This window comes from Lutra lutra, chromosome 13 (genome assembly GCF_902655055.1).
Source record: "Lutra lutra chromosome 13, mLutLut1.2, whole genome shotgun sequence".
NCBI lineage: Eukaryota > Metazoa > Chordata > Mammalia > Carnivora > Mustelidae > Lutra > Lutra lutra.
This window is the reverse complement of record NC_062290.1, coordinates 59,266,439-59,290,019: the sequence shown is the minus strand read 5'-3', so window position 1 is coordinate 59,290,019 and position 23,581 is coordinate 59,266,439. Positions and strand designations below refer to the sequence as shown.

General features: G+C 46.0%; 2 protein-coding genes across 5 annotated transcripts in view; one reads left to right on the top strand and one right to left on the bottom strand.

Annotated features, from left to right (window-relative positions):
* Window positions 1-14,561: 14,561 nt before the first annotated feature.
* On the top strand, window positions 14,562-16,807 carry FAM166B (family with sequence similarity 166 member B). Of its 4 annotated transcripts, none has more exons than XM_047698755.1 (6): window positions 14,562-14,825; window positions 15,228-15,451; window positions 15,541-15,787; window positions 15,967-16,020; window positions 16,165-16,295; window positions 16,586-16,764. In XM_047698755.1, exons 1-6 carry the CDS (start codon window positions 14,764-14,766, stop codon window positions 16,672-16,674), a joined length of 807 nt encoding a protein of 268 aa, XP_047554711.1. In that variant the 5' UTR covers window positions 14,562-14,763; the 3' UTR covers window positions 16,675-16,764. The 4 variants fall into 4 exon arrangements, with proteins under 4 accessions (XP_047554711.1, XP_047554709.1, XP_047554708.1 ...); XM_047698753.1 differs by having other exon boundaries at window positions 14,566-14,825; window positions 15,541-15,749; window positions 15,970-16,021; window positions 16,243-16,295; window positions 16,586-16,807; XM_047698752.1 differs by having other exon boundaries at window positions 14,570-14,825; window positions 15,541-15,758; window positions 15,970-16,021; window positions 16,243-16,295; window positions 16,586-16,807.
* RUSC2 (RUN and SH3 domain containing 2) overlaps window positions 16,782-23,581 on the bottom strand; it is a 72,163-nt gene continuing 65,363 nt past the window's right edge. The window contains exons 3-12 of the mRNA XM_047698741.1: window positions 22,295-22,921; window positions 21,845-22,030; window positions 21,535-21,675; window positions 20,374-20,450; window positions 19,993-20,167; window positions 19,800-19,905; window positions 19,061-19,107; window positions 17,793-18,600; window positions 17,561-17,698; window positions 16,782-17,479 (exon numbers count right to left, since the gene is read on the bottom strand). Coding sequence (XP_047554697.1) covers window positions 17,278-17,479; window positions 17,561-17,698; window positions 17,793-18,600; window positions 19,061-19,107; window positions 19,800-19,905; window positions 19,993-20,167; window positions 20,374-20,450; window positions 21,535-21,675; window positions 21,845-22,030; window positions 22,295-22,921 — 2,507 coding nt within the window. The 3' untranslated portion in view covers window positions 16,782-17,277. The remainder of the gene's footprint in view (window positions 17,480-17,560; window positions 17,699-17,792; window positions 18,601-19,060; window positions 19,108-19,799; window positions 19,906-19,992; window positions 20,168-20,373; window positions 20,451-21,534; window positions 21,676-21,844; window positions 22,031-22,294; window positions 22,922-23,581) is intronic.

Sequence of the window (23,581 nt, the reverse complement as noted above, 5' to 3'; positions counted from 1 at the left end):
GAGCCCGATGCGGGACTCGATCCCAGGACCCTGAGATCATGACCTGAGCCGAAGGCAGTGGCTTAACCCACTGAGCCACCCAGGTGCCCCCTTTTTTTTTTTTTTAAATGGTGGATCGATGAAGAGAATTTCATGAAGGAGACTGAGAAGAAACAAGGTGAAAGACAGGAAGAGAATCTAGAGAGGATGGTGCCATGGAATCCATGGAATGGGGAATTTAGGGAAAGTGGAATAATGAATAGCATTAAATGTATTGAATAGTATTAAATGTAGAGGGGGTCTGCTAAGATAAATTTTAAGTATTGCTCAAGTTAGGCTATTAGAAGATCCTTTTGTTTTTGTTTTTCAGACTTTTATGATGGGAAAATGTCAAACATGAAAAGAAGAACAAGTTGAGAATAGAAAAATGAACCCTTATTTACCTCTGTAAGACCATTTGTGGAGATCCTTGCACTAAATCACTTACGCCTGGGTGGCTCAGTGGGTTAAAACCTCTACTTCAGCTCAGGACACAATCCCAGAGTTCTGGGATCAAGTCCTGCATTGGGCTCTCTGCTCAGCAGGGAGCCTGCTTCCCTTCCTCTCTCTCTGCCTGCCTCTCTGCCTACTTGTGATCTCTGTCTGTCAAATGAATAAATAAAATCTTTAAAAAAATAAATCACTTACCCCTGCCTCAGTTGTGTTGTTGACATAAATGACCTGGCTGAGGTGAAAGTACCTGCTTTTATGTACCTTTTGTGCCAGTGATTCTCCAATGATCAATTCTTGGCCAATCTTGTTTCATATATACTCTGTACCCCTGTGCTCTCCCCTCACCTAATTATTTGGTGTATATTTCTGATACAGCATTTCATCAATAAATATTTCAATATGTTACCTCTAAAAGATAAGGATTCTTCTTTAAAACAAAATCACAGTACCATGTTACATCTAAACCCCCCCCAACTCCTTAATATCAAGTATCTATTTGCTCACATTTCCCCCACTGTCTTATGTTTAGTTTAAAAAAATTGTTTAAATCAAAATCCAAATAAGGTCTATACTTCACAGCTGATATATCTTTTAAATCTTTTCATTATTATTTTTTAAAAGATTTCATTTATTTATTTGTTAGAGAAAGGGCAAGTGGGGGAGCCGCAGGCAGAGGGAGAAGCAGGCTCCCTGCTGAGCAAGGAGCCCAGTATGGGGGCTTGATCTCTGGACCCTGAGATCATGACCTGCCAAAGTCAGCCACTTAACCAACTGAGCCACCCAGGTGCCCTGGGGGCAGATAATCCTTGATTGTTAGGTGGCTGTCTGTGCACTGTAGGATGTTTAGCTGGATCCCTGGCCTCTATCCACTGGATGCCAGTAGCAGCTCCCCTAGTCGTGACATCAAAAATGTCTCTAGACATTGCCAGTTTTCCCCTGGGGGAATGTAGGAGTTAGAAAACAATACTCATGGGGCGCCTGGGTGGCTCAATGGGTTAAAGCCTCTGCCTTCGGCTCCGGTCATGATCCCAGGGTCCTGGGATCGAGCCCCGTATTGGCTCTCTGCTCAGCAGGGAGCCTGCTTCCCTTCCCCTCTCTCTGCCCGCCTCTCTGCTTACTTGTGATCTCTGTCTACCAAATAAATAAATAAAATCATTAAAAAAAAAAAAAAAAGAAGGGGCGCCTGGGTGGCTCAGTGGCTTAAAGCCGCTGCCTTCGGCTCAGGTCATGATCCCAGGGTCCTGGGATCCAGCCCCGCATCGGGCTCTCTGCTCGGCGGGGAGCCTGCTTCCCTTCCTCTCTCTCTCTGCCTGCCTCTCTGCCTACTTGTGATCTCTGTCTGTCAAATAAATAAATAAATAAATCTTTAAAAAAAGAAAAAGAAAAAGAAAAAGAAAAAGAAAGCAATACTCATTCTATTCTTCCTTCCTTCCTCTACAAAGAGAAACTTTTCTATACCTGTTTGTTATGCAGAGATATATTTCATGTAGGAAAGGCAAGAAAAATGCTTGTTTTCTTTTTATTTTCCCAGCTTTTAGTGAGTTGGTTCCCTTACATCCTCGAAAAGTTTGTTTGTTTTTTTTTTAATGTCAGGGTTTTTATTTTTTTATTTAGAGAAAGCATATGAGCAGACGGGGGCATAGGGAGGGGGAGAAAGAATCTTAAGCAGGCTCCATGCTCAGTGTGGAGCCTCATGTGGGGCTCAATCTCACGTCCCTGAGATCAGGACCTGAGCCGAAATCAAGAGTTGGATGCTTGACTGACTGAGCCACCCAGGCACTTTGAGGGTTTTTTTTGTTAATACCCCTTTGTGGTTTTTAGTACCACTGTGAACTCATAGTTTAACATAAGTATGATGTGTCTCAATTGTTGGCTGTTTTTATCATTTTTAAATTGTCCTGTTTTGGCCAGTGGGAGTGAGTCCTTTTGACACAACCCTTAAGGTTTCTTCCTATTTGATATGGTAAAATGTTCCAGGCTCATTTTGTGCACTCCTAGACTAGAGCTGGTATCAGCTATTTTTTCCAAGGATTCATAGTTGCTTTTAGTTAGAAATGGTATTTAGAGAGCACAGTTTGGCTACTAGGAATATAAGATTATTTGGTCTAGGAAGAGCAGTTTTGTGAATACAGTCAATTACGTATTCTTCTCAAAAGAGTCCCCTCTACTATCTCTTTATTCTGAAAATTCAAACATGAAGAAAAGTTGAAGAAATGTACAGTGAATACCTGTGTACCTTCATTTAGGCTCAACAATTGTTAACATTTTGCTGTTCTCTTTGTGTGTCTCTAATGTGGTATATGATGTATGATCTGACAGAATATAATACATTTTTATTGTAGCATTTTTTTTTAAGATTTTATTTATTTGCTTGACAGACAGAGGTCACAGGTAGGCAGAGAGGCAGGCAGAGAGAGATGGGGAAGCAGGCTCTCCGCCAAGCAGAGAGCCTGATTCAGGGCTCAATCCCAGGACCCTGGGATCACGACCCGAGCTGAAGGCAGAGGCTTTAACCCACTGAGCCACCCAGGTGCCCCTTATTGTAGCATTTGAAAATAACTTGTAGACATCATGGCACTTCATTAGCATTGTCTCCTAAGGTCATTTCTGTGTAACCAAAATACCATTATCACATCTTGAATTACTTTCTTCATTTAATTTCTTGATTCTCCTCATATTTTATTGGCTCTTTCTTCTAGGTCTCTTTTGCTGGTCTTCTAGATCTTCCTGATCTCTAAGCAGTGACATACCCAGGGCTCCATCATTGGACATCTGCTCTTCTTTCTACACACTTATGTGGCAGGTCATTCCATTAACTCCATGGCTTTAAATACTATTCATATGCTAATAATTCCCATTTTCTCTCCCACCTTTCCTCTGAACTCAGCTCCTATAATCAGTTGCTTACTCATCAGCTCCAGTTGGATATCTTTTTTTTTTTTTTTTTTAATTTATTTGTCAGAGAGAGAGAGGGAGAGAGAGCAAGCACAGGCAGACAGAATGGCAGGCAGAGGCAGAGGGAGAAGCAGGCTCTCTGATGAGCAAGGAGCCCGATGTGCGACTCGATCCCAGGACGCTGGGATCATGACCTGAGCCGAAGGCAGCTGCTTAACCAACTGAGCCACCCAGGCGTCCCAATATCTTTTTTTTTTAAAAAAGATTTTATTTATTTGAGACAGAGAGAGAGAGTGAGTGCACAAGTTGGGGGAGGGGCAGAGGGAGAGGGTCACCTCTCAGGCCAGGCGCCCTCTAATTGGCTTTTCAAAATCAATGGGTACAAAACGGAACTCTTGAATCTTGTACCTCTTTCCCAGTTTTTCTCTAAGGCTTTCCCATCTCAATAAAATTTAATCCATTGGGTGCTCAGGCAAGACAATTCAGAGTTATCCTTGACTTTTCTCTTTTTCTCTACCCCATATTCAGCATATCAACAAATCGTGTCTGCTAATGTTTGAAATTTATCCATATCTTGATCACTTCTGACATTTCCATTGTCTGTGACCCAATTAAGCCACCTCTGCCTCTTGCCTGGGTTGTTGCAATAGCCTCCTCTTTGGTCTCTCTGCTTATGCGTCTGTCTCCCTATAATCTCTTGTGTATGCAGCAGCCAGAATACTCCTCTTTAAAGTGTAAGTCAGTTCATTTTCTTTCTCTGCTCAAAATCCTCTGTTATTCAGAATCAAAATCCGAATCTTTACTATTGGGACGCCTGGATGGCTCAGTCAGGTAAGCGTCTGCCTTCCGCTCAGGTCATGATCCCAGAGTCCTGGGATTGAGTCCCACATCAGGCTCCTTGCTCAGCAGGGAACCTGCTTCTCCCTCTACCTGATGCTCCCCCTGTTCATGCTCTCTCTCTCCCCGCCCTCTTTCTCTTTCTGATGAATAATAAATAAATCTTAAAAACAAAACAAAAAAACCCCAAAATCTTTACTATATTTTATTTCTCTTCTAATATTTATACCTTTGGTTTCTGTTCTTTTGCTTGAGACCTTCAGTGTAATGTTGAGTGAAGTAATGGCAGTAGACACCTGTATCTTGTTCCTGATCTTTAAAAGAATGCTTTTGATTTTTCACTATCAAGTTTCATCTTTATTGTGGGTTTTTTTTTGTAGCTATGTATACCTGTTTTTTTTTTAAGATATTTATTTATTTATTTGACACAGAGAGAGAGAGACAGCGAGAGAGGGAACAAAAGCGGGGGTGGGGGTGGGAGAGGGAGAAGCAGGCTAACCCCTGAGCAGGGAGCCTGATGCAGGGCTCCTTCCCAGTACCCTGAGATCATGACCTGAGCTGAAGGCAGATGTTTAACAACTGAGCCACCCAGGCACCCCTACCTGTTAGTTCTTATCACAAAAGTGTCATGTAACTAATCACATCCAGTGGCAAAGGGGCATCTGTGTGGCTCAGTCAGTTAAGTATCCAAATCTTGATTTCACCCTGTGACAGACTTCCCACTCAGTAGGGAGTCTGTTTGTCTCCTCTCCCTCTGCTCTTCCCCCTGCTTGTACTCTCTCTCTCAAATAAGTAAATAAATCTTTAAGAAAAACTTTTTTTTTGAGAAAGAGAGAAAGTGCAAGCAGGGTGAAGGGTAGAGGGAGAGAGAGAGAATTTCAAGCAGGCTTCATGCTTAGTGCAGAGCGTGATGAGGGGCTCAATCTCAGGGCCCTGAGATCATGACTTGAGCCAAAATTAAGAGTCAGATACTCAACCAACTGAGCCACCCAGGTGCCCCAATAAATAAATCTTAAAAAAAAAACAACAACACAAAAACCTGGGGCGCCTGGGTGGCTCAGTTGGTTGTGTGTCTGCCTTTGACATGGGTCATCATCCCAGGGTCCTGGGATCAAGCCCCATGTCAAGCTCCCTGCTCAGTGGGACACCTGCTTCTCCCTTTCCCACTCCTCCTGCTGGTGTTCCTTCTCTCACTGTCTCTCTGTCAAATAAATAAATAAAATCTTAAAAAAAAAACACTTACATAAAACAACAATTACTAATTCTCCTAAATCCATGGGTTGACTGGGTCAGCATTCTAAACTAGGACTGGCTAGAGTGTTTTGCTGTGTGCCATCTGTCTCTCTTCCTGGGACCACCTGGATAGCCTAGGCATGTTCATGGTGACAGAAGAAAGGTAAGAGGACAAGTATGGTTTTGCAACTGCTTCCATGTCTCTGGGTCCTAACTTGTCTGTCAACATTCCAGTGGCCAAAGCAAGTTATATGACCAAGCCCAAAGTCTAGAGTGGGGATGGTAGGAAGGGAGAAAAGATTTCTATGCAATGATATAATACATTAATTAATTTTCTAAAATTAAACTAACTTTGCATTTATAGAATAAGTCTAACTTGATCTTGATGTTTTTTCTTCTTCTTCCCCTCTTCCCCCTCCTCCTTCCTTTCCTCCTCCCCTCCTTCTACATTATTAGGCTTGGGTGTTTTTTTGTGTTTTTTTGGGGGGGGTATTTTACAATTTAATTTTTATTAGTTTTATATTGAAATATAATTGAAATACCATATAATTCACCCATTTAAAGTGTAAAATTTAGTGTTTTTTGTTGTATTCACTGAGTTTTGCAACTATCATCACAATCAATTCTAGAGTATTTTCATCATTCTAAGAAACAACCTCATATCCATTGGCAGTCACTCCCTACGTCCCCCTCTGACTCCTTCACCCATAGTTCTAGGCAACCATTAGTTAAAACTTTCTCATTGTGCAGATTTGCTTCTTCTGGACACTTCTATATGGAATGGTGCAATATATGGGCTCTTGTATCTTGCTTTCACTCAGCCTAGTGTTTTCAAGGTTCATCCATGTGCTAGCATGTATCAGTACTTCATTCTTTTTTATTGCCAAGTAATATTCCATTGTGTGTGAATGTACCATGTTTATTTGTTCATCAGCTGATTGTCATTTGGGTTATTTCCACTTTTTGGCTGTTACGAATGATGCTCCTATGAACATTCATGTATGGGTTTTTGTGTGGACATACATTTTCATTGCCTCATGTCCCTTTTGATGTGTTTGTTCCTCTGTTCCTCTTTTACTATCTTTGTTTGGTTTAAGCTAATATTTTTTAGCATATAATTCTAGTTTTCCTAATTTCTTAAACATTTTAGTGTAAGAATTTTAGTTTAGTCTAAGTATTTTAGTTACTTTCTTAGTGGTTGATCTAGGGATTACAATCTAGTCAAATTATTGAAAGGCAAACACACAGTTACCTAATGCAGTTGATTTGCTTATGTAGTTGATTTGCTTTGGGTAATCCTCTAAGGACCACTTAGATGTTCTGAAGTCCCCCAGCATGACATGTAACTGGTAGGTGCTGGCTAGTAAAGCTATTCATATTTGAATTTATTTTTCATGTAATAAGCCGTCTTATACTACTCTTATTCTCATTGTTTTTCAGTGATTTCTTATCTAAGTAGATAATTATTTTCTTCTTTTCCAACATTTATGGTTCTTATTTTTGTTTCATGTACTGTCTACACTATCTAGAATAATGTTGAATAATAAAGGTAATAGTGATTAGTCTTGTCTTGGTTCTGACTTTTAAAAGATTGCCTACGTGAAGGACTATCAACTCTACATGCTGGGATTCTTTTTTTTTTTTTTTTAAGATTTTATTTATTTATTTGACAGTCAGAGATCACAAGTAGGCAGAGAGGCAGGCAGAGAGAGAGAAGGGGGGGAAGCAGGCTCCCTGCTGAGCAGAGAGCCCGATGTGGGGCTCGATCGCTGGCATTCCTCTTATATCCATGGCAAACATAGCTAATCCTTAGCACTTTTTTCTGCTAAGCCATGGCCCTTTTTCAGAAATCTCACAGTAACATTCCCCTAAGTGACTAGTTAATTGGATTTGGCACAATGAATGAGATCTGTTTGGCCTTGGCTTTTCTCTTTGATGTAGTTTGATGTTGGCTGTTCATTTCAAATATTCTTTTTCATGTTTCTGTTCCTGGTTTACTAAAAAGCCTTTTAAAAATCACAAATGGATATTTAATTTTCTAAAAGATTTCCCCAGGGCCTGTTAGAGTGATGAAATGGCTATTTCCTTTGGTTTATTCATGTTAACTACATTGATGAATTTAATAGTTCAATCATTGCTGTAGTCCTAGAAACCTACTAATCTTAATGTGTATTATTCCTTTACAATACTGGTGGGTTTTGTTTAGTTCATATTATGTGCCAGACAGCTCTGCTGCATGCTAGATACACACCTGTGAACAAGATAGACAAAGTATCTGCCTGTATTGGGCTCTCAATTCAGAGGTAATAAAGAGAGAACATTTGCCAGTTATCCCTTATGCTGAGCCTTTGGCAGAAATCACTCAAGGTATGCTGTCTTGATATGGCTCTCCCTTTGTCGCTCCCCCTGCTTGTACTCTCTCTTGAATAAATAAATAAAATATATTTTAAAAAAAGGATATGCTGTCTTAGAGAGCCTTGAGTAGTCCCAGAATGAGGCCATGATCATTTAGTGGTACCTGCCATTAGACTGGAGGACAACAGACAAGCATCCTGCTATTTGCTATCCCTGGTTTGATGTTTTATTTAGAATCTTTCATTGTATAATGTGTGTGAGGTTGTTAGTTCTTGAATATGTCAGGTCTTGAATTAAGTTAACACTAATTTGGTGAATTAAGTGTGATGTGGGTCTTTTGGTGGGAGGTATTTATCTGACCACTTTTTCAGGTTCTTCAGTGGCTATTATTGCATTCGGATGTTCTGTATCATTTGGGTTGATTTTGATTTATATTTTCCCAGACAATATTAATTGCACTGAGACTTTTTGGTTTGGTTACATGGAGTTTTGCATAGTATTCTTCTTCTTCTTCTTTTTTTTTAAGATTCTATTTATTTATTTGAGAAAGAGAGCACAGAGGGACTAAGAGGGAGAAGAAGACTCCTGCTGAGCAGAGAGTCCAACATGGGACTCGATCCTGGGACCCTGGGACCATGATCTGAGACTAAGGCAGATGCTTAACTGAGCCACCCAGGCGCCCCAGGAAGTTATTTTAAGGATATCTTAGGGGTGCCTGCTGGCTCAGTTGGTGGAGCATGTGACTCTTGATCTCAGAATAAGGAATTTTTTTTTAAAGATTTTATTTATTCATTTGAGAGAGAGAGAGCATGAGAGCTGAGAAGGTCAGAGGGAGAAGTGGACTCCCCATGATGCTGGGAGCCTGATGCGGGACTAGGTCCCGGGACTCTGAGATCATGACCTGAGCTGGAGGCAGTCGCTCAACCAACTGAGCCACCCAGGCACCCTGGTAGTTTTGTTTTGTTTTAAATGTAGGCTCCATGCCCAGCATGGAGCCCAGTGGGGGGCTTGAACTCATGACCCTGAGATCAAGACCTGAAATGAAACCAAAAGTTAGATGCTTAACTGACTGAGCCACCCAGACACCCCATAAGGTAATTTGTTTTTGTTTATCTCCCTTGTGGCATTTATTGTGTTTTAACTTTCTCTGTACCTCTGTCTCTTCTTTAAAGATGTAAAATTAATGTATATATATATATATATATATATATATATATATATATATATACACACACACATATGTATATATGTATATAAAATCACCAAGGTTAGGAGTTATATCTAATTCGTCTATTCATCTCTGTATTGATCAGAAGGTAAGTGCCTGGCAGACATGTTTGATATAAGTTAGTGGACTGAATAAATTAATGTTGATCCTTGTGGATTTGAAGAATATTATACATGTAAAAAGGCTGGAAGGAGACTGTGACATCTCCTTTGCTTTGATCCACCCTCTGTGCTCAGAGCAGTGATAACCAGATAGTGGCCTATTTTTAGGAGAACTTATAGTTTAATAAAATTCAACTGGAGCTGCATCCTAGGAGGAAAATGTACATTTTAAAGATCAATGAAACTGTATGGAACTTTTACAAATATAGTTGAATTTAGAAGTGACTCTGAAAGCATGTCCAAGTTTCTTTCTCTCTCTTTTTTTAAAGTGTTTGTTTTTTTAAGCCTATTAAACATTTGCACTGGCAAATAGAGAGGGGAGTTAGAACTGGAAAGGGTCTTTTTTTTTTTTTTAAGATTTTAAGTAATCTTCACACTCAACATGGGGCTTAAACTCACAACTTCAGATCAAGAACTGCATGTTCCACTGACTGAGTCAACCAGGCACCCCAGAATTAGAGTCTTAACCATCCAGTACATCTCTTTCATTTTACAGATGTGGCTCAAAGACTTGATTTGCTCAAAGCTATACCATTATTAGTTCCATGCTCTAGTTAGGACTAGACTATATAACCAGTTTCTTTTTTTTGAAGATTTATTTATTTATTTGACAGAGATCACAAGTAGGCAGAGAGGCAGGCAGAGAGAGGAAGGGAAGCAGGTTCCCTGCCGAGCAGAGAGCCCATATATGACCAGTTTCTAAAGTCCAATGCCCAGATTTGGTTTATCATAATCCTTGGTTTATGATATAGTCTCATCATTGGTCCTGCTTTAATTATTAATGTTTAATAATAAGCATTTATGAAGCCACTATCCCAAACAAAAACTGAGACCTTGATAGTAACGTACATCTAACTGTATGGTCTCTCCTCCCATTTTGTCTCACTCCCTATGAGGTAAGCATCTGAAACTCATGCTCAACATTATCTTGCTTTCCTTTTGATGTAGTTTTATTTCAACTCTCCCTTTCTGTGTATTTCTTTTTGCCTATTTCAATCCTCCCCTCTGTCAACCACCACTTTGTTCTTTATGCGTGTTTCTGTTTGCTCATTTTTTTTTTTTAAGATTCTACATATAAGGGAAATCATGTGGCATTTGTCATTCTCATTCTGACTTACTTCACTTATTAGCATAGTACCTCTAGGTCCATCCAGGTTTTTTGCAAATGACAAGATTTCATTCTTCTTTTATGGCTGAGTAATATTCCATTGTGTATATATATACACACCACATATTTATGCATTCATCTATCAATGGACACAGGTTGCTTCCATATCTTGGCTATCGTAAATAATGCTGCAATAAACATAGATAGGGGTACAGATACCTTTTGAATCAATATTTTCATTTTCTTTGGGTAAATACCCAGAAGTGGAATTATTGAATCATTGTATCTACTTGTTTTACTTTTGGTGGTCTCTTGATCTGAGGAATTTTTTTCAAGGGCCCTGTGATTTTCTTTTAATTCATCTCCACTGAGGGGGATTTATGCTTGCCCAGTATTGTCTTAAAATCAAATGATCTGGGATCCACCTGAAATTTTTTTTTATATATATTCCAAGTGATTTTAAAAATTAAGAATAATAGTTGACATATAATATTAATTTCAGCTGTACAACATAATGATTTCATATTTGCACTTATATGAAATTTTACACAATTCCTGGTCAGGATCGAAGGCAGAATGATAGACTTATAGATTGCTATTTCGGAGACCTAACAGGCTGTGTGGGCAGGGCAGGGCACTGACGTGGCTTTACTAACTGGAACCTCATTTTTTGAGTAGGTGTAATCCCAGTGAAACTTTCTTTCCACCTGCACTGGCTGTGCTGCTCCCAAAACTGGGGTTGCATTGCCATGATGACTATCCCCCGGAATCAGGGGGCACAGAGGCAGTGAGCTATCCTCTGGGCCCCTCAGCTAGTTCTTTCACTTCCTTCCCAGGTTAGAACACCTTCTGATCTTCAGGGACTTAGAAATACCATTTACACAGAAACAATAATAGTAACAGACCATTCACCAAGAGAAGTGGACTGTTTCTTCATAAACACAAATCTAAGACTCACTGTAACTTGCTTCCTAAATTGTATTAATTCACACAGATTCTAACTGCCATGGTCAGTGCTGCAGAATTTGTTCCAGCCTCTACCTTCTACTCTATATCCCTACCTTCACATTCTAACCTTTCAATTTCTTAGCTTCACATGCGTTCCCCTGAACCCCCAACCTCTGTTACTGTCCTCAGCAGTTTTCCTTTCTCCCATTCCCACCACATTCCAACCAAATACTATGAATGGCTCTTTAGTTAGCACTTAACATCAGCTAGACACTGGGGCCAATTGCTCTTTACGTACCATCTTGTGCTACTGTTTTGTCCTGCTCTTTTGTCCTATTCAATGAAGTAGTAACATTAGTGTCTTCATTTTATGGATAAGAGACTGAGGCTTGTTAAGATGAATTTGGACAAGGTCCACATGTCCAAGAAAGCTAGGATTTGAACTACTTTTTGTTGTTTTTATTTTTATGTTATGATGCCTTGTCCAAGTAAAAGAAAACTTAAATTGGCTTTAACAATAATGAAATTATTCATATAAAAAGGTTGGTTAGTTCAGTAGCTCGTCAAGGACCTAGGCCTTTCTATTCTCCCACCCATCCTTGCTGTATTAGGCTTTGTTCCCAGGTTAATCTAGCTTCCCACAAGGTTTCAGAATGTCTACTGAAGTTCTGTCATGTTTGTAGAAATTCTAGAGGCAGGGAGGGACACCATTCCTCCTTGTCCATCTCTCTCTCTAATTTGTCATGCATTAAAAAAAAAAGATTTATTTATTTCAGGGGGGTAAGGGGCAGGAGTAGAGGGAGAGAGAATCTTTTTTTTTTTTTTTTTTTTTTTTTTTTTCAGGGATAGAGAATCTTAAGCAGACTCTGTGCTGAGCATGGGATCCTTCCTTGATCTCTTGACCCTGAGCTCGTGATCTGGGCTGAAATCAAGAGTCATACACTTCACTGACTGAGCCACGCAGGCGTCCCTGTCATGCTTTTAATTTTTTTTTATTTTTTTTTTTAAAGATTTTTATTTATTTGACAGATCACAAGTAGGCACAGAGGCAGGCAGAGAGAGAGAGGAGGAGGAGGCAGGCTCCCTGCTGAGCAGAGAGCCCGATTTGAGGCTCCATCCCAGGACCCTGGGATCATGACCTGAGCCGAAGGCAGAGGCTTTAACCACTGAGCCACCCAGGCACCTTTTTTTTTAAAAGAGCATTTTGAGTTGCTTATTTTTCTTATGACTCTCTCTTATCCTGGCAGATTTTTTATTGTCCAGAATGCCATAAACCCGTGCTCACGAATCACTGGCAAGGGGAATAGGACCAGAATCAAGGGCTTAAAGTAATCAAGACTCATTCCCAGGGCTGGCTTCAAGCTTCTTTGAACCACCTAGCTGCTCCACAGAATAAAATTAAAGTTCTGTTAGGAAGAAGGGAGATGGGGGTAGAGAATGGGTATTCAGTGTGCAACCAGCAATGTCTGTTATAGAATCCAAAGGTCCAGGTTGTGTTTTGTGTGTGTGTTTTTTAAGTTCAGGTTGTTAACCTTGCCACACTGCTGCTTTTCTGGGTTCTCCCCACAGTTCCCATCCCCATCCAGCATATTTCCTTAACAGTGAGCCAAGTCTACAACCATAGCTCTAAATGACACATACCAAGGCTGTCCTTGACAGAACAGTGAGGAACATGAAATATATTCCTTGGGGCTGGTGCTCCTGTGGAATCCACAGGTCAGTGACCCATGCTTGGTCAGACTGGGCGTGTCACACTTGGGTGGGGAGAAGAACAGGGGCTCTACCTCCTGGAAAGGTAGACTGGCCTGACCCTGACTCAGCCCCAGAGCTGAGTTCCAGGCATGTTCCCCCCTCTCTGAGAGCTCTTTTCTGGTCCATACTTCTCTGCTCTTAGGATATTTATTCTTTTTCCTTCCTTCCTTCCTTCCTTCCTTCCTTCCTTCCTTCCTTCCTTCCTCCCTCCCTCCCTCCCTCCCTTCCTCCTTCCCTTCTTTTCTCTTTCCCCTGTTCTTTTCCTTCCTTCCTTCCTTCCTTCCTTCCTTCCTTCCTTCCTTCTTCTCTTCCTTTTCCCTTTCTTTTTTAAGTAAGTTCTGCAGCCAGTGTGGGGCTTGAACTCACAACCCTGAGATCAAGAGTTGCATGTCCTACCAACTGAGCTATCCGGGCACCCTCTGAATTGTTTTTTTGTTTTTTTAATTTATCTGACAGACAGAGATCACAAGTAGGCAGAGGCAGGCAGAGAGAGGAAGGGAAGCAGGCTCCCTGCTGAGCAAAGAGCCCGATGTGGTGCTCGATCCCAGGACACTGGGATCTTGACCTGAGCTGAAGGCAGAGGCTTTAGCCTACTGAGCCACCCAGGTGCCCCTGAATTGGTTTCTTAACAAATTCTAATTTGTCACCAGTCTTAAAACCCAACATTACCATCACATTTCCTTTCCTTAAACTCCCACAGTAGAAAAACCCTTATCCACTGAATTTACTAACCAGTCACAGGTCTCCCATGTGTCTTAGAAACTTAGAGAAAATATTAGACAATAGAGAAGAAAGTTAAGTTTTAATAACTGAGTGCCAGGTGCTGGGGTAAATTCTTTCCTACACTGACTTTATCCTTAACAGCATCCTGGTTAAGTTAGGTTATTTTAACCTTCACTTTGGGTTTAGGGAATTCACATTCAGCAGAAGTTATGTCGCTTGGTCAGATGAGGTAAGGTTGGCTTGAGGCCACAAGCTAGTAGGAGCTTGATAGCATGATCTCAAGCCCATGGTCTTTCCTCTCCATCCTACATGAACTCCATCCTACAAAGACTACATGATCTTTGCTGGTACAAAACACATTTGTATATATTTGAGCCTCACAACAGTAGCAGGGTAAGTCCTGGTATCTGCATTTTGTAAGAGGTGCAGAGATAGGAAATGACTTGCTGGAAGTCATGTGGAGCTTGGCTTTTCTGACTACAAAATATGCCTAGCAGGGCATAATGGTATTTGTTAAATGATTATCCAGATGATGGTGGGTATTCAATAACTGTCAAAGTAAAACGATTGAAAAGCAACTTAATGTCACTGCTTAGAGGTCTCTAGGATCCTTTTTCTCCCTGTCACCTCCCCTCTGGGATCCCCTCAGAGACCTTCCTTTCCCAGGAATTCCATCACTTTCAATCAACACTCAACAAAGAGTAGCACTCACGTGTCTTCAGGCAGGGGGTTTAAGAAGGAAGGGCCCTCTTTAAGATAGAGCTGAAAGGACCTAACAGTGTTTGTTCTCTCATCTCCCACCTGGAATGGGGAGGCAACACTCAGACTTTCCCCTACCCCCACGTGGTAGGCTGCATTTATTCTGGAGTAGACAAACCAGTGCGCCCCGGCTCTCCTGTTCTGCTAGCCTTGGCCCTGGCAGTCCTCACTGGTGTCTCTCCCCTCTCTCCTCCCTTGGCACCGCCTCCTGCCTCTGACCCCGCCCCACAGTCCTGGACACAGTACACACAGCCTGGAGCTTCAGCTCCAAGGGAAACAAAAGCTGGATTCTCATGGCTATGACCAGCACCTTCATACCAGGGCTGAACCCTAAGAACCCTCATTATATCCCAGGGTAAGACTTCTATCTAAAAGCACACCCCTGTTTGCTTCTGGGAATAGGGATGTAAGGACAAAGGAGCTGTGCCACCTAGACCTTGGGGGCCAGCAGACAAACTGGTATGGTAGGCCCAGGGCTGAGATATTTACGGTGCTGGATGGAAAAGGAAGAGCAAGGGGATAGTGGTAGCTGGGCCCAGCACAAAGCTCTGTGTTGTCTTCTCCATGGTAACAGGGTAACAGCAGAGGGGAAGGGTTGAAAACCCAGAGAGGATGGAGAAATGCCTGCTTTAAACAAACATAGAACTGAATCCAGAAAAAAAAAAAAAATCAGGGCTTCAGAGGTCTCTGTTTGTATATCTGGGGGTGGTGGAGCAGGGGGGAGTGTAGAGGCGAGCAGGTGAGTCCTATGCTACAGGTACACTGGACACTGCCCACTACTTCAGTTCAGCATGGGCCAGACCTATGGGCAGATGACCGGTCAGCTACTTCGAGGATCTCCTGGCCTAGCCTGGCCCCCTGCTCATCGCACACTTCTGCCTCCCATCCGGCCTCCAGCATCTCCTGAGGTTCCCAGGCAAAGCCTGCCTGTCAGGCGTGGGCATGAAAGGCTCAGCTCCAGCATGATCCCTGGGTACACAGGTATGTATGGATAGTCTGAACAGATGTCCCAAACCCAGAATGTGTGCCCCAAACACTAATCAAAATCTTCCTTGCCCCCTTCCTCCCAGGTTTTGTGCCCCAGGCACAGTTCATCTTTGCCAAGAACTGCAGCAGGGTCTGGGCTGAGGCTCTAAATGCTTTCACTCAGTGGTCTGGGGGACAAGGCAGTCAAGAGCTGCCAAAGGAGTCCAAGGGTAAAAAAGACACCGAGAAAGACCAAGAGCCAAAGCTGGAGTCAGAGCTGGAGGCAGAGAAGGAGCCAGAGCTGCAGCAAGAGGTGGAACAAGTGAGACCAAGAAGGGTAGAGGGGGTCCAGGGACTTAGGAGTGGGGAGCCTGACCTCTTGTGAGGCTGGGCCTAAGGGTGGCCACCAGTAGCATGGCTATGGGTACCGGGAATGTGGACTCAACCGCCAGCTCCACCTCCCAGGGAGCTTCTGTTGGAGCATGAGGGCTGAACTGGATAGCCTTATTTTTTCTCTGACTTCTCCTCCCAAGGCTTCCCCCTATTCCATGGATGACAAAGATCCTCGCAAGTTCTTCATGCCAGGTGAGAGGAAGTGGGTAATGACTAAAGGCATGGGGAGGCCCCCAAAGGGTCCTGATTCAGTATCCTCACCCCCCAGGCTTCACTGGTTACGTGCCCCGTGCCCGCTTCCTCTTCGGCTCCAGCTTTCCTGTCCTCACCAACCGGGCACTGCAGGAATTTGGACAGATGTATTCAGGGGGCAGACCCCAGAAGGATCCCAAACCTCTCCCTCCACTTTCTAGGACCTACCCTCAGAACCTGGGCCTTTTACCTAATTATGGGGGCTATGTGCCAGGTAAGGATAGCCCCAGAGGGGACTGGACTATTTGTGTGTGTGTGTGTGTGTGTGTGTGTGTGTGTGTGTGTGTGTGGAATGGGTGGAAGTGGCTTGGGAGGGTTGGAATAGATATGGGGGGAGGGTCTTTGGATCATGTACTTTAGCTTTCTCACTGGGCAAAAAAGGAAATGGAGATAGCTCACAGTGGGAAGTTGTGACTGGATTTTAGAGGGCTTAGAAACTGGTTGAGAAATAAATGACTCTCCATGCCACTGGCTACAAGTGATGTGACTCTCTTGTCCATACAGGGTATAAGTTCCAGTTCGGGCACACATATGGGCATCTCACCCATGATGCACTGGGCCTCACCACCCTCCAGAAGCAGCTCCTGGTGTAGGTACCTGGACTTCAAGGTCTTTCTTCTCTGTCTTCCTATCCCAGTCATCCTTTTGGAAGGAAGAGAAGTGGGCCCGAGGGTGAGGGGAGGCACAAAGAGAAATGGTTTGGAGGCCGAGCACCTTTTTTATTAATAGGTGTAATAAATAAATAAATAAATACATAAACAGAAGCCTGGGCTCCTCCTCCCTCTTCTGACCACCAGGCACTGGCCACAGCCTATTTACATTTGGGGACTTAGGGAGCTGGCCCCAATACTGTCACTTCTCCTCCTCACTACCTGGCCTAGGGAACCCTGCAAATGGGCCTCTGTTCACCTCCCTCCACAGGGACATGCTTATCTGTACCTATGGAAGGGCTGGCCCAGATGGGCTGGGGAAATCCTGGCATCCCAGTGTTGCATCCCTTCCCTCCTTTCCTGGGTGGAGGTCTGGATGAGGTCACTGGGACAGTTAATGGGGAGTAATTAATACTGAGCACAGGGATGTATGGCCCCCAGCTCTCAGTCTACTCTCTGTGGCCAAGCCAGAGGGCTTGGGAAGGGCTCTCAGGCTCTGAGTCAGGGGTTATGAGGGTCCCTGAGGCCACCAGCATGCACAGGGCCTCAGTTTTGGCTGCTTCCGGGGGTTGGACTTGGAGTTGGGGTCAAGGTCACATAGGCCAGAGGCACCAGGCCGGTGTCAGGGCCACGGCTGCAGCGCAGCCAGTCTCCTCCAGCTGGCCCCAGCACCCGTAGGATATCTCCCTTGTGGAAGCTCAGCTGTCCAGGGCCTGTAGCCAGATGATGGCACAGTGCCTTCACCTCGCTGGGGAAACAACAAATGGAGGTCAGAGAAACCCCACCCAAAGCCAAACCCAGCCCCCCAATCCTATCTTCCAGGGCTTACCATGGAGGCTTGGAGGCCAAGACTGGGGAGTGTGGCTCCTGCAGGCTCTCCTTGGGCTCTGGCTCTCGGCGGGCACCCACTGTCTGTGCCACTAGTTGGAACATGGACTTGTCCAGGCTCAGCCAGTCAGACGGTAGCCTAGGGGAGAGCAACCAGGGCTCTGGCTCTATCTGTGCTTTGGCTTAGATAGGCTCCCCAAATTCCTCCATCTACACCTTGGGTTGCCTCTCACCTGTTTGTGGGCCGGGTCTCCCGCTGAGCCTTTCGGGAGCCAAAGAGATGTCCCCACTTGATGCCCCCAGGTGAAGGCTCTGAGGCTCCTTCCTCATTTTCTGCTGGGGGGACAGTGGACCCCTCCCTCTCCCGGCTACGCCTCAGCTCAGCCAGCACAGAATCGGGGGGGCTTCCCATCCAGAAGGGCCAGCCCCTGTCCCGGCCAAGGGTCTCCTCAGGGGCAGGGCAGGCCTCTGCTCCCTCAACTACTCCCTCTCGGGGGGGTGGTCCTCCGCCTCCGGCCCCTTTCTTTTTCTCACTGCTGTTATTGCTGCCACCACGGGGGAACCTAGAGCCCTCAGCTGAGCCATCTATGTAGACCTGGGAACTCTGCATGAGCTGGTACCACCAGCCAGCCTGCCCGCCTCGGGCCCACCTGCCACGCCCTGAGCCCCCAGCTGCCTCTGCCACCTCTTCTGTCTCCTCTTCCTCCTCATCTTCTCCACCTTCAGGGGCACCCACACCCTTCACCCGCTCCCCATGGACTGCCCTGTCCATGTCTCCAGGCCCCTCCTGGCCCCTGGCCCGGGCCAACTGCAATGTCGAGTGCGCGGACAGCAGCAGATCCTGGGACACCCGCAGCAGCTCCTTGTGTTGCCGCTGCTGCTGCCCACTTTGCAGGAGCCGGTGCTGGAATAGCAAGTCGAGGCTGAAGGGCAGCAGGGCCAGGGGCTGCAGTAGCAGCAGTAGTTCCTCGAAGAGGCCGGGGCACACGGTATGCGCTGCACTCAGGAAGCCCCACGGTTGGTAGTGGGTCTGGATGATATCTAGGGGAGCAAGAGAGAGAGCCTGAGCCCCACAGAGAAGGAGAGCCTGGCCTGGCGGGGTGGTGCCTCCAAGAAGCGGCCCTGGCAGAGCTGCTGCATACTGCTGCACAGGCGAGGCACTGTGGCTTTGGTAGACACCAGCACAAAAGAGGCCATCTGAAGTTGGTGCAGGTCGTGACCTCTACAACCCTAAGTGGCGGCCTCAAGTTCACAGGAGAGGTGTGGGGGTTCCTGGCCACCCTGACCTCCAGATTTTCTGAGTATCCTGCTGACTCCAAGGCTCTAACACAAGTAGAAGCTGGGGAGAGACTGGGCTGGAAGTCCAGGCTCTGAAGATGATCGCTTGGGTGGTCTCCCTCCCCACCTCCATCATCTGTAAAGAGCCATGTCTCCCTCTTCTGAGCCTCTGAGATCTAGCCTATATTGAGTTTGCAAGAGAGAGTAGTGTTCCGGGCATTACCTTCATGGTTATAGAGGTGATTAAACCAGAACTCCAGGGACCGGATGCTGTAGGAAAATAGGCAGAGTTGAATCTTTGTGAAGACAGCCAGATGATAAGGTACAAAGGAGACAGACAGGGGGTCAAACACAGGCAGAGGCATAGGTGAACACCTCCCTTCTATGGCAGGAATGTTACCTAGTTCATTTCATGTAAAATAGTTCTGGAAAGTCAGTGGGGGATGTTGGGAGGGGGGTGAACATGTGATTCACAAGTCAATGACATCCCTCTAGAATGGATGTGGCTTGCCTAGGGCCCCAGAAGTCAGGGCAGCTACTGAGAGTACAGGGTACACATCCCAAAGGGGATGACCCGGGCTCATACTTGAGAAGCAAGGATACTGTAATGTGGATCTCAAGGGGATCTTATGGTCAGGCAGGATTTGGAAGTAGTGCTGGAAATGGGTGGATAAAGGTTTACAATATCCAGAGAACCACATTAATTTCCAAATAAGCCAGATTATGAATTTATAAAAGCAAAAGACCATGTTGGTGAGCAATGCCAGAGGGCTATGGGTATGGTGGGAAACCAGGGACACACCGAGAGAGGCTGAAGCTAGATGGGGAGAAAGTGAGCCTGGGCCCTGGCCACAGAGCCTGCAAATTCCCTTGCCTCTCTCAGTCTAGGGAGTTGGTTCCACAGACGCGGCAGAGCCCAGGGGTGATGGCTGTGGTTTTTGCTTGCTGCCCCACACACTCACTTTAGCAGGCCGAGAATGAAGGCGTTGAAACGCATGGTGTGACTGGTGAGTTCTGGGAACTGGCTGACCTTGTTGTAGAGGCCATGCAGGACCTTGGTGGACGGGCCTGAGGGGAAGCCAGAGTTAGCAGTCACATGCCCAGTCTCCTGAATCTGAATCTTCACCTGGGGTCATCTTGCCACCCAGCATTTACCTAGCTGTGTGGAAGCCTCAACCACACTCCACGGCATGTTCTTGCGTTGCCCAATGATGACATCTAGCACGAAGGCCTTGAGCCCATCCTCCAGCACAGCCTGGACTGCAGGGCACAAGTACTTCAGAACCAGGTGGCCCACATTGGGGCTCACAGAACTGTTCCCCAGCTTTGCCTGTGGATGCAGTAGAGAAGAAGAGGAAATCGTGTGAGGCCCGACCTTGGTCTTCTCTGACTCTCTTAGGCCTCAGCGTGCTTCTCTTGTGCTCCCCAGCCCAAAGTACCCGATTCTGGTTTCTAGGTGCAGGAGAGCAGAAGGTGGCAGCATAGAATGGGTGAAGGTCATCAGGGTAGAGCTCAGCTTGCCAGTTTTTTGCCTACCTTCACCCCAGGATCCCGGCTTGTGCCAAAATGGGCCACGATGAGGTCCACGGCAGTGTTAACCGCCTTCACCAGCCCTGCAAGTGAGACCTCCATGTTACGGGTTCCTGAGCAAGTCCCTCGGCAACTCAGCTGAAACTGAGCCCTCAGTAGAGAGAGAGAGGGGCGTCCACTCTCTCTCTCTGTCCCTGCACATGGGTCTCAGTCTTACTGAGGACCAGGCCCCGGCCTCTTCCTGTTTTTGCCCAGTTCTCAAGCCTTGTACTGTTTTCACTGCCAGTGGGCCCGTCCCAGTGATTGCATCTTCAAGACCCTCTTACTCCAGTCCTGGATCAAACTAACTATCCATCTTCTTCGCTATGAGAAACCAGGCTAGTGGCTGTTGGAGAAAGTCCAGGGCCACTCACAAGAGTGACCGACAAGGGTACCTCTTTGACACACTGCCTTTTGGTGTGTCTGTTATGCTCTCACATTGCCAAGTTTTTACCCTCTTCTCAACCTCTTGGTTTGACTTTACCAAGAGAATAGAGGCCACTGGTCATCAATTCAACTTCACGGTCCATTCAAAAGACATAGCTACGTTCTGTCTATCTTCCTTCCTGCCCCCCTCAATCTCTATCTTGCTCAAGGTTCTTCCCTTTTCCCAGCTTTGAACTCCACACTCTGCCTCTACAGGGGACTTCAGCTTCATCCTTCTCCCTTCCCACAGGCTTCCCTTCAGCCCACAATTATGCTCAATTCTTTCCCCATCATCTCACTGAAACAGCTCTCTCTTAGTCCAATGGTCCCTTATTTGCTGAGTATCTTAGTAGATGTTACCATCATGCCTACCCAAGCTGTTAGGCCCTGTAGTACTTATACTCCCATTAGAGCTCGTGGCCATTTATGACACAGCGATCTCCCTCACTCTCCTTAGCTCCCTGAGGTAAGAGACCGAAGCCTGATTCTTAAGCATCTGATAAATGATCCTTGTGCACTCATGCACACTCGCCTTACACAATGCACAGACTTCTGCCTCTTGCCCCAGTTCCTGTGCTGATTCCTTTCTAGCACTTTCCCTATCTAAATAGGGAAATATTCTGGAGGACTAGACAGTAGGGCAATAGGCACAAAAAGGTACTGACAACAGAATTCCTGGCTTGACCTGGGGGTCATATTCACCTTTTTTCTGAAGCAGGTCAATGGAAATGGCCTCTGAGTTGCCATCTGGGGACAGACAAAACTCAGCTGGAGGCTTCTCAGTCAAGGAAAAGGGATCTTGGAAGTCAGGGCAGGTCAGTGGTAATGGCTTCACTATTTGACCTGGAAAGAAGAGAAAACTCAATCTCAAGCAACTTCCTTCCAAGAGTCGCAGATCAGTTCAGTGCCTCATACTCTCTGGGACATGTTCCTGTGGGACTGCCCTCTTCCCCAGCCCTACCCAGCTGCATTAGAGCCTGCCCTGGGCATCCTGGGGATCTGGCCCACACACCATTCAGCCGGCAGTTCAGATGGCCAGCACCATTGAAGGAGCCAGGGAACTCAAAGATGGGGTTCCTTCGGGCCAGTCGAGCATCCTGTGGCCTTCGGTCTAGGCTCCCTGACAATCCAGGTGGCCCTAGTGGGTTCTTCCTCCTGTATTCCCGCCACTTGAGTGCTTGAGGGGATAGGTGGTTGGCTGAAAGCAGAACAGATGAGCAGAAGAGACGGGCAAGAGTTAGCAGGAGACAACATTTCACATCCACCCAGTGTGGCCATATAAAATGAGGGCTGGGAGTGCTTGGATATTATTCATAGAAGCTGGGGAAGGAGATGTAAACATGTTAACCCCTGACCCCAGGTCGGAGAATAAGAAAGCATTCAAAGGTGGCAGGGGAGGTGGTGGCGGGGCGGGGGGCGGGGGGCGGGCAGAAATGCTTGCGGTGGAGGGTAAAGCTCATACCGTTATTGGGCCTGGAGGCCATGCTGCCCTCACCACCTCCCCGGGCTAGGCTTTCTGCTCGACTGAGGCTAGATCTCCAGGAGCCCAGAGGAGGCAAGCTTCCTGTTCCATGGAGACGGTACTCAGCCAAGGTCAGTAGCTTCTGATCCTCCTTCTGTGGCTGCTGGGAGGTGGCAGGCCGGGCAACAGGAGGACAGGAGCGGCTCCATGGGGGTGGGCTTTCTGTGGCTGTGGCCTGCTCTGGAGGGGAGCACGAGGTGGAAGCAGAAGAGTCGGTGCTGGGCCCAAAGGGGCCAGCACTGCGGATGGGGGAGTAGCTACCCAGGGGTGATGGGCGTGAGGTTTCTGGCTCAGGCCCAGCTTTCCTGGCACCTCTGTTGGCAGGTGCCTGTGACTCCCCTGAGGGAGCTAAGGCTGGGACTTGAGCAGTGGGGGCAGCCAGTGGGGCAGGCTGCTGTGCACGGCTGCAGCCAGAGAGGCCGTAGAGCTGGGAAAGGCTATGGAGGGCACGGGCCTTGGCCAACTGCTTTGGGAAGTGGTGCTGGAACACGAAGGGCTGGATGGGCAGCGTGGTTGGCCTCTGCTCCTTGCTGTAGCGAAGGACTGGTCGGCTGTCCGCACCACCCCCTGTGGCAACAGTGATGAAGGAAGAATCAGAGAGACAGACCCTAGGACCCCCCAGGGGAGGAAGCAAAGAAGCAGACAGATAATGCTCACAGGGGAGAGGGGAAGAGATGGGCAGGACCCAGGTTGTAGGAATTGAATGCGGGGTAAGGGCAATCCAAGTTTGGGAATGTGACAGTGCTCCTCCCATCTTTTGTAAAACTTTTTCTATTGTTTCTACGATGCTGAACTCTCCTGTACTCTTGACTAGTCACCCCTTTTTCATTTTCTTGACTTCAAGTGTGGGTATATCTTAAGGCTCCATTCTTAGATCTCCCTTTACACTTTCTCCCCTGCATTGTTCAAGTTCAGACATTCATACAGAAGACTCCTGAACCCATAGCTTTAGCCCCCACCTTCCCCTTAATCTTTGGATTATTCTGCTTGAGGATTCTGCTTTCACTTAAAAGGTACTATTTTAAGCGTGTCTGGGTGGCTCAGTCAGTTAAGCATCTGACTCTTGATTTCGGCTCAGGTTATGATCTCAGGCTCTGTGTTGGGCTTGGAGCCTACTTAAGATTCTTTCTCTCCCTCTGGGGTGCCTGGGTGGCACAGCTGGTTAAGCCTCTGACTCTTGGTTTCGGCTCAGGTCATGATCTCATGAGTCATGATCTCATGGGTAGT

What these genes read in the sequence shown, in the direction of transcription:
- FAM166B (XM_047698751.1), top strand. Translation starts at nt 14,764, where the DNA reads ATGGCTATGACCAGCACCTTCATACCAGGGCTGAACCCTAAGAACCCT. An exon ending in TGCAGCAAGAGGTGGAACAA is followed by an intron (nt 15,759 to 15,969) that starts GTGAGACCAAGA and finishes TCTCCTCCCAAG; the next exon opens with GCTTCCCCCTATTCCATGGA. An exon ending in TCGCAAGTTCTTCATGCCAG is followed by an intron (nt 16,022 to 16,097) that starts GTGAGAGGAAGT and finishes CTCACCCCCCAG; the next exon opens with GCTTCACTGGTTACGTGCCC.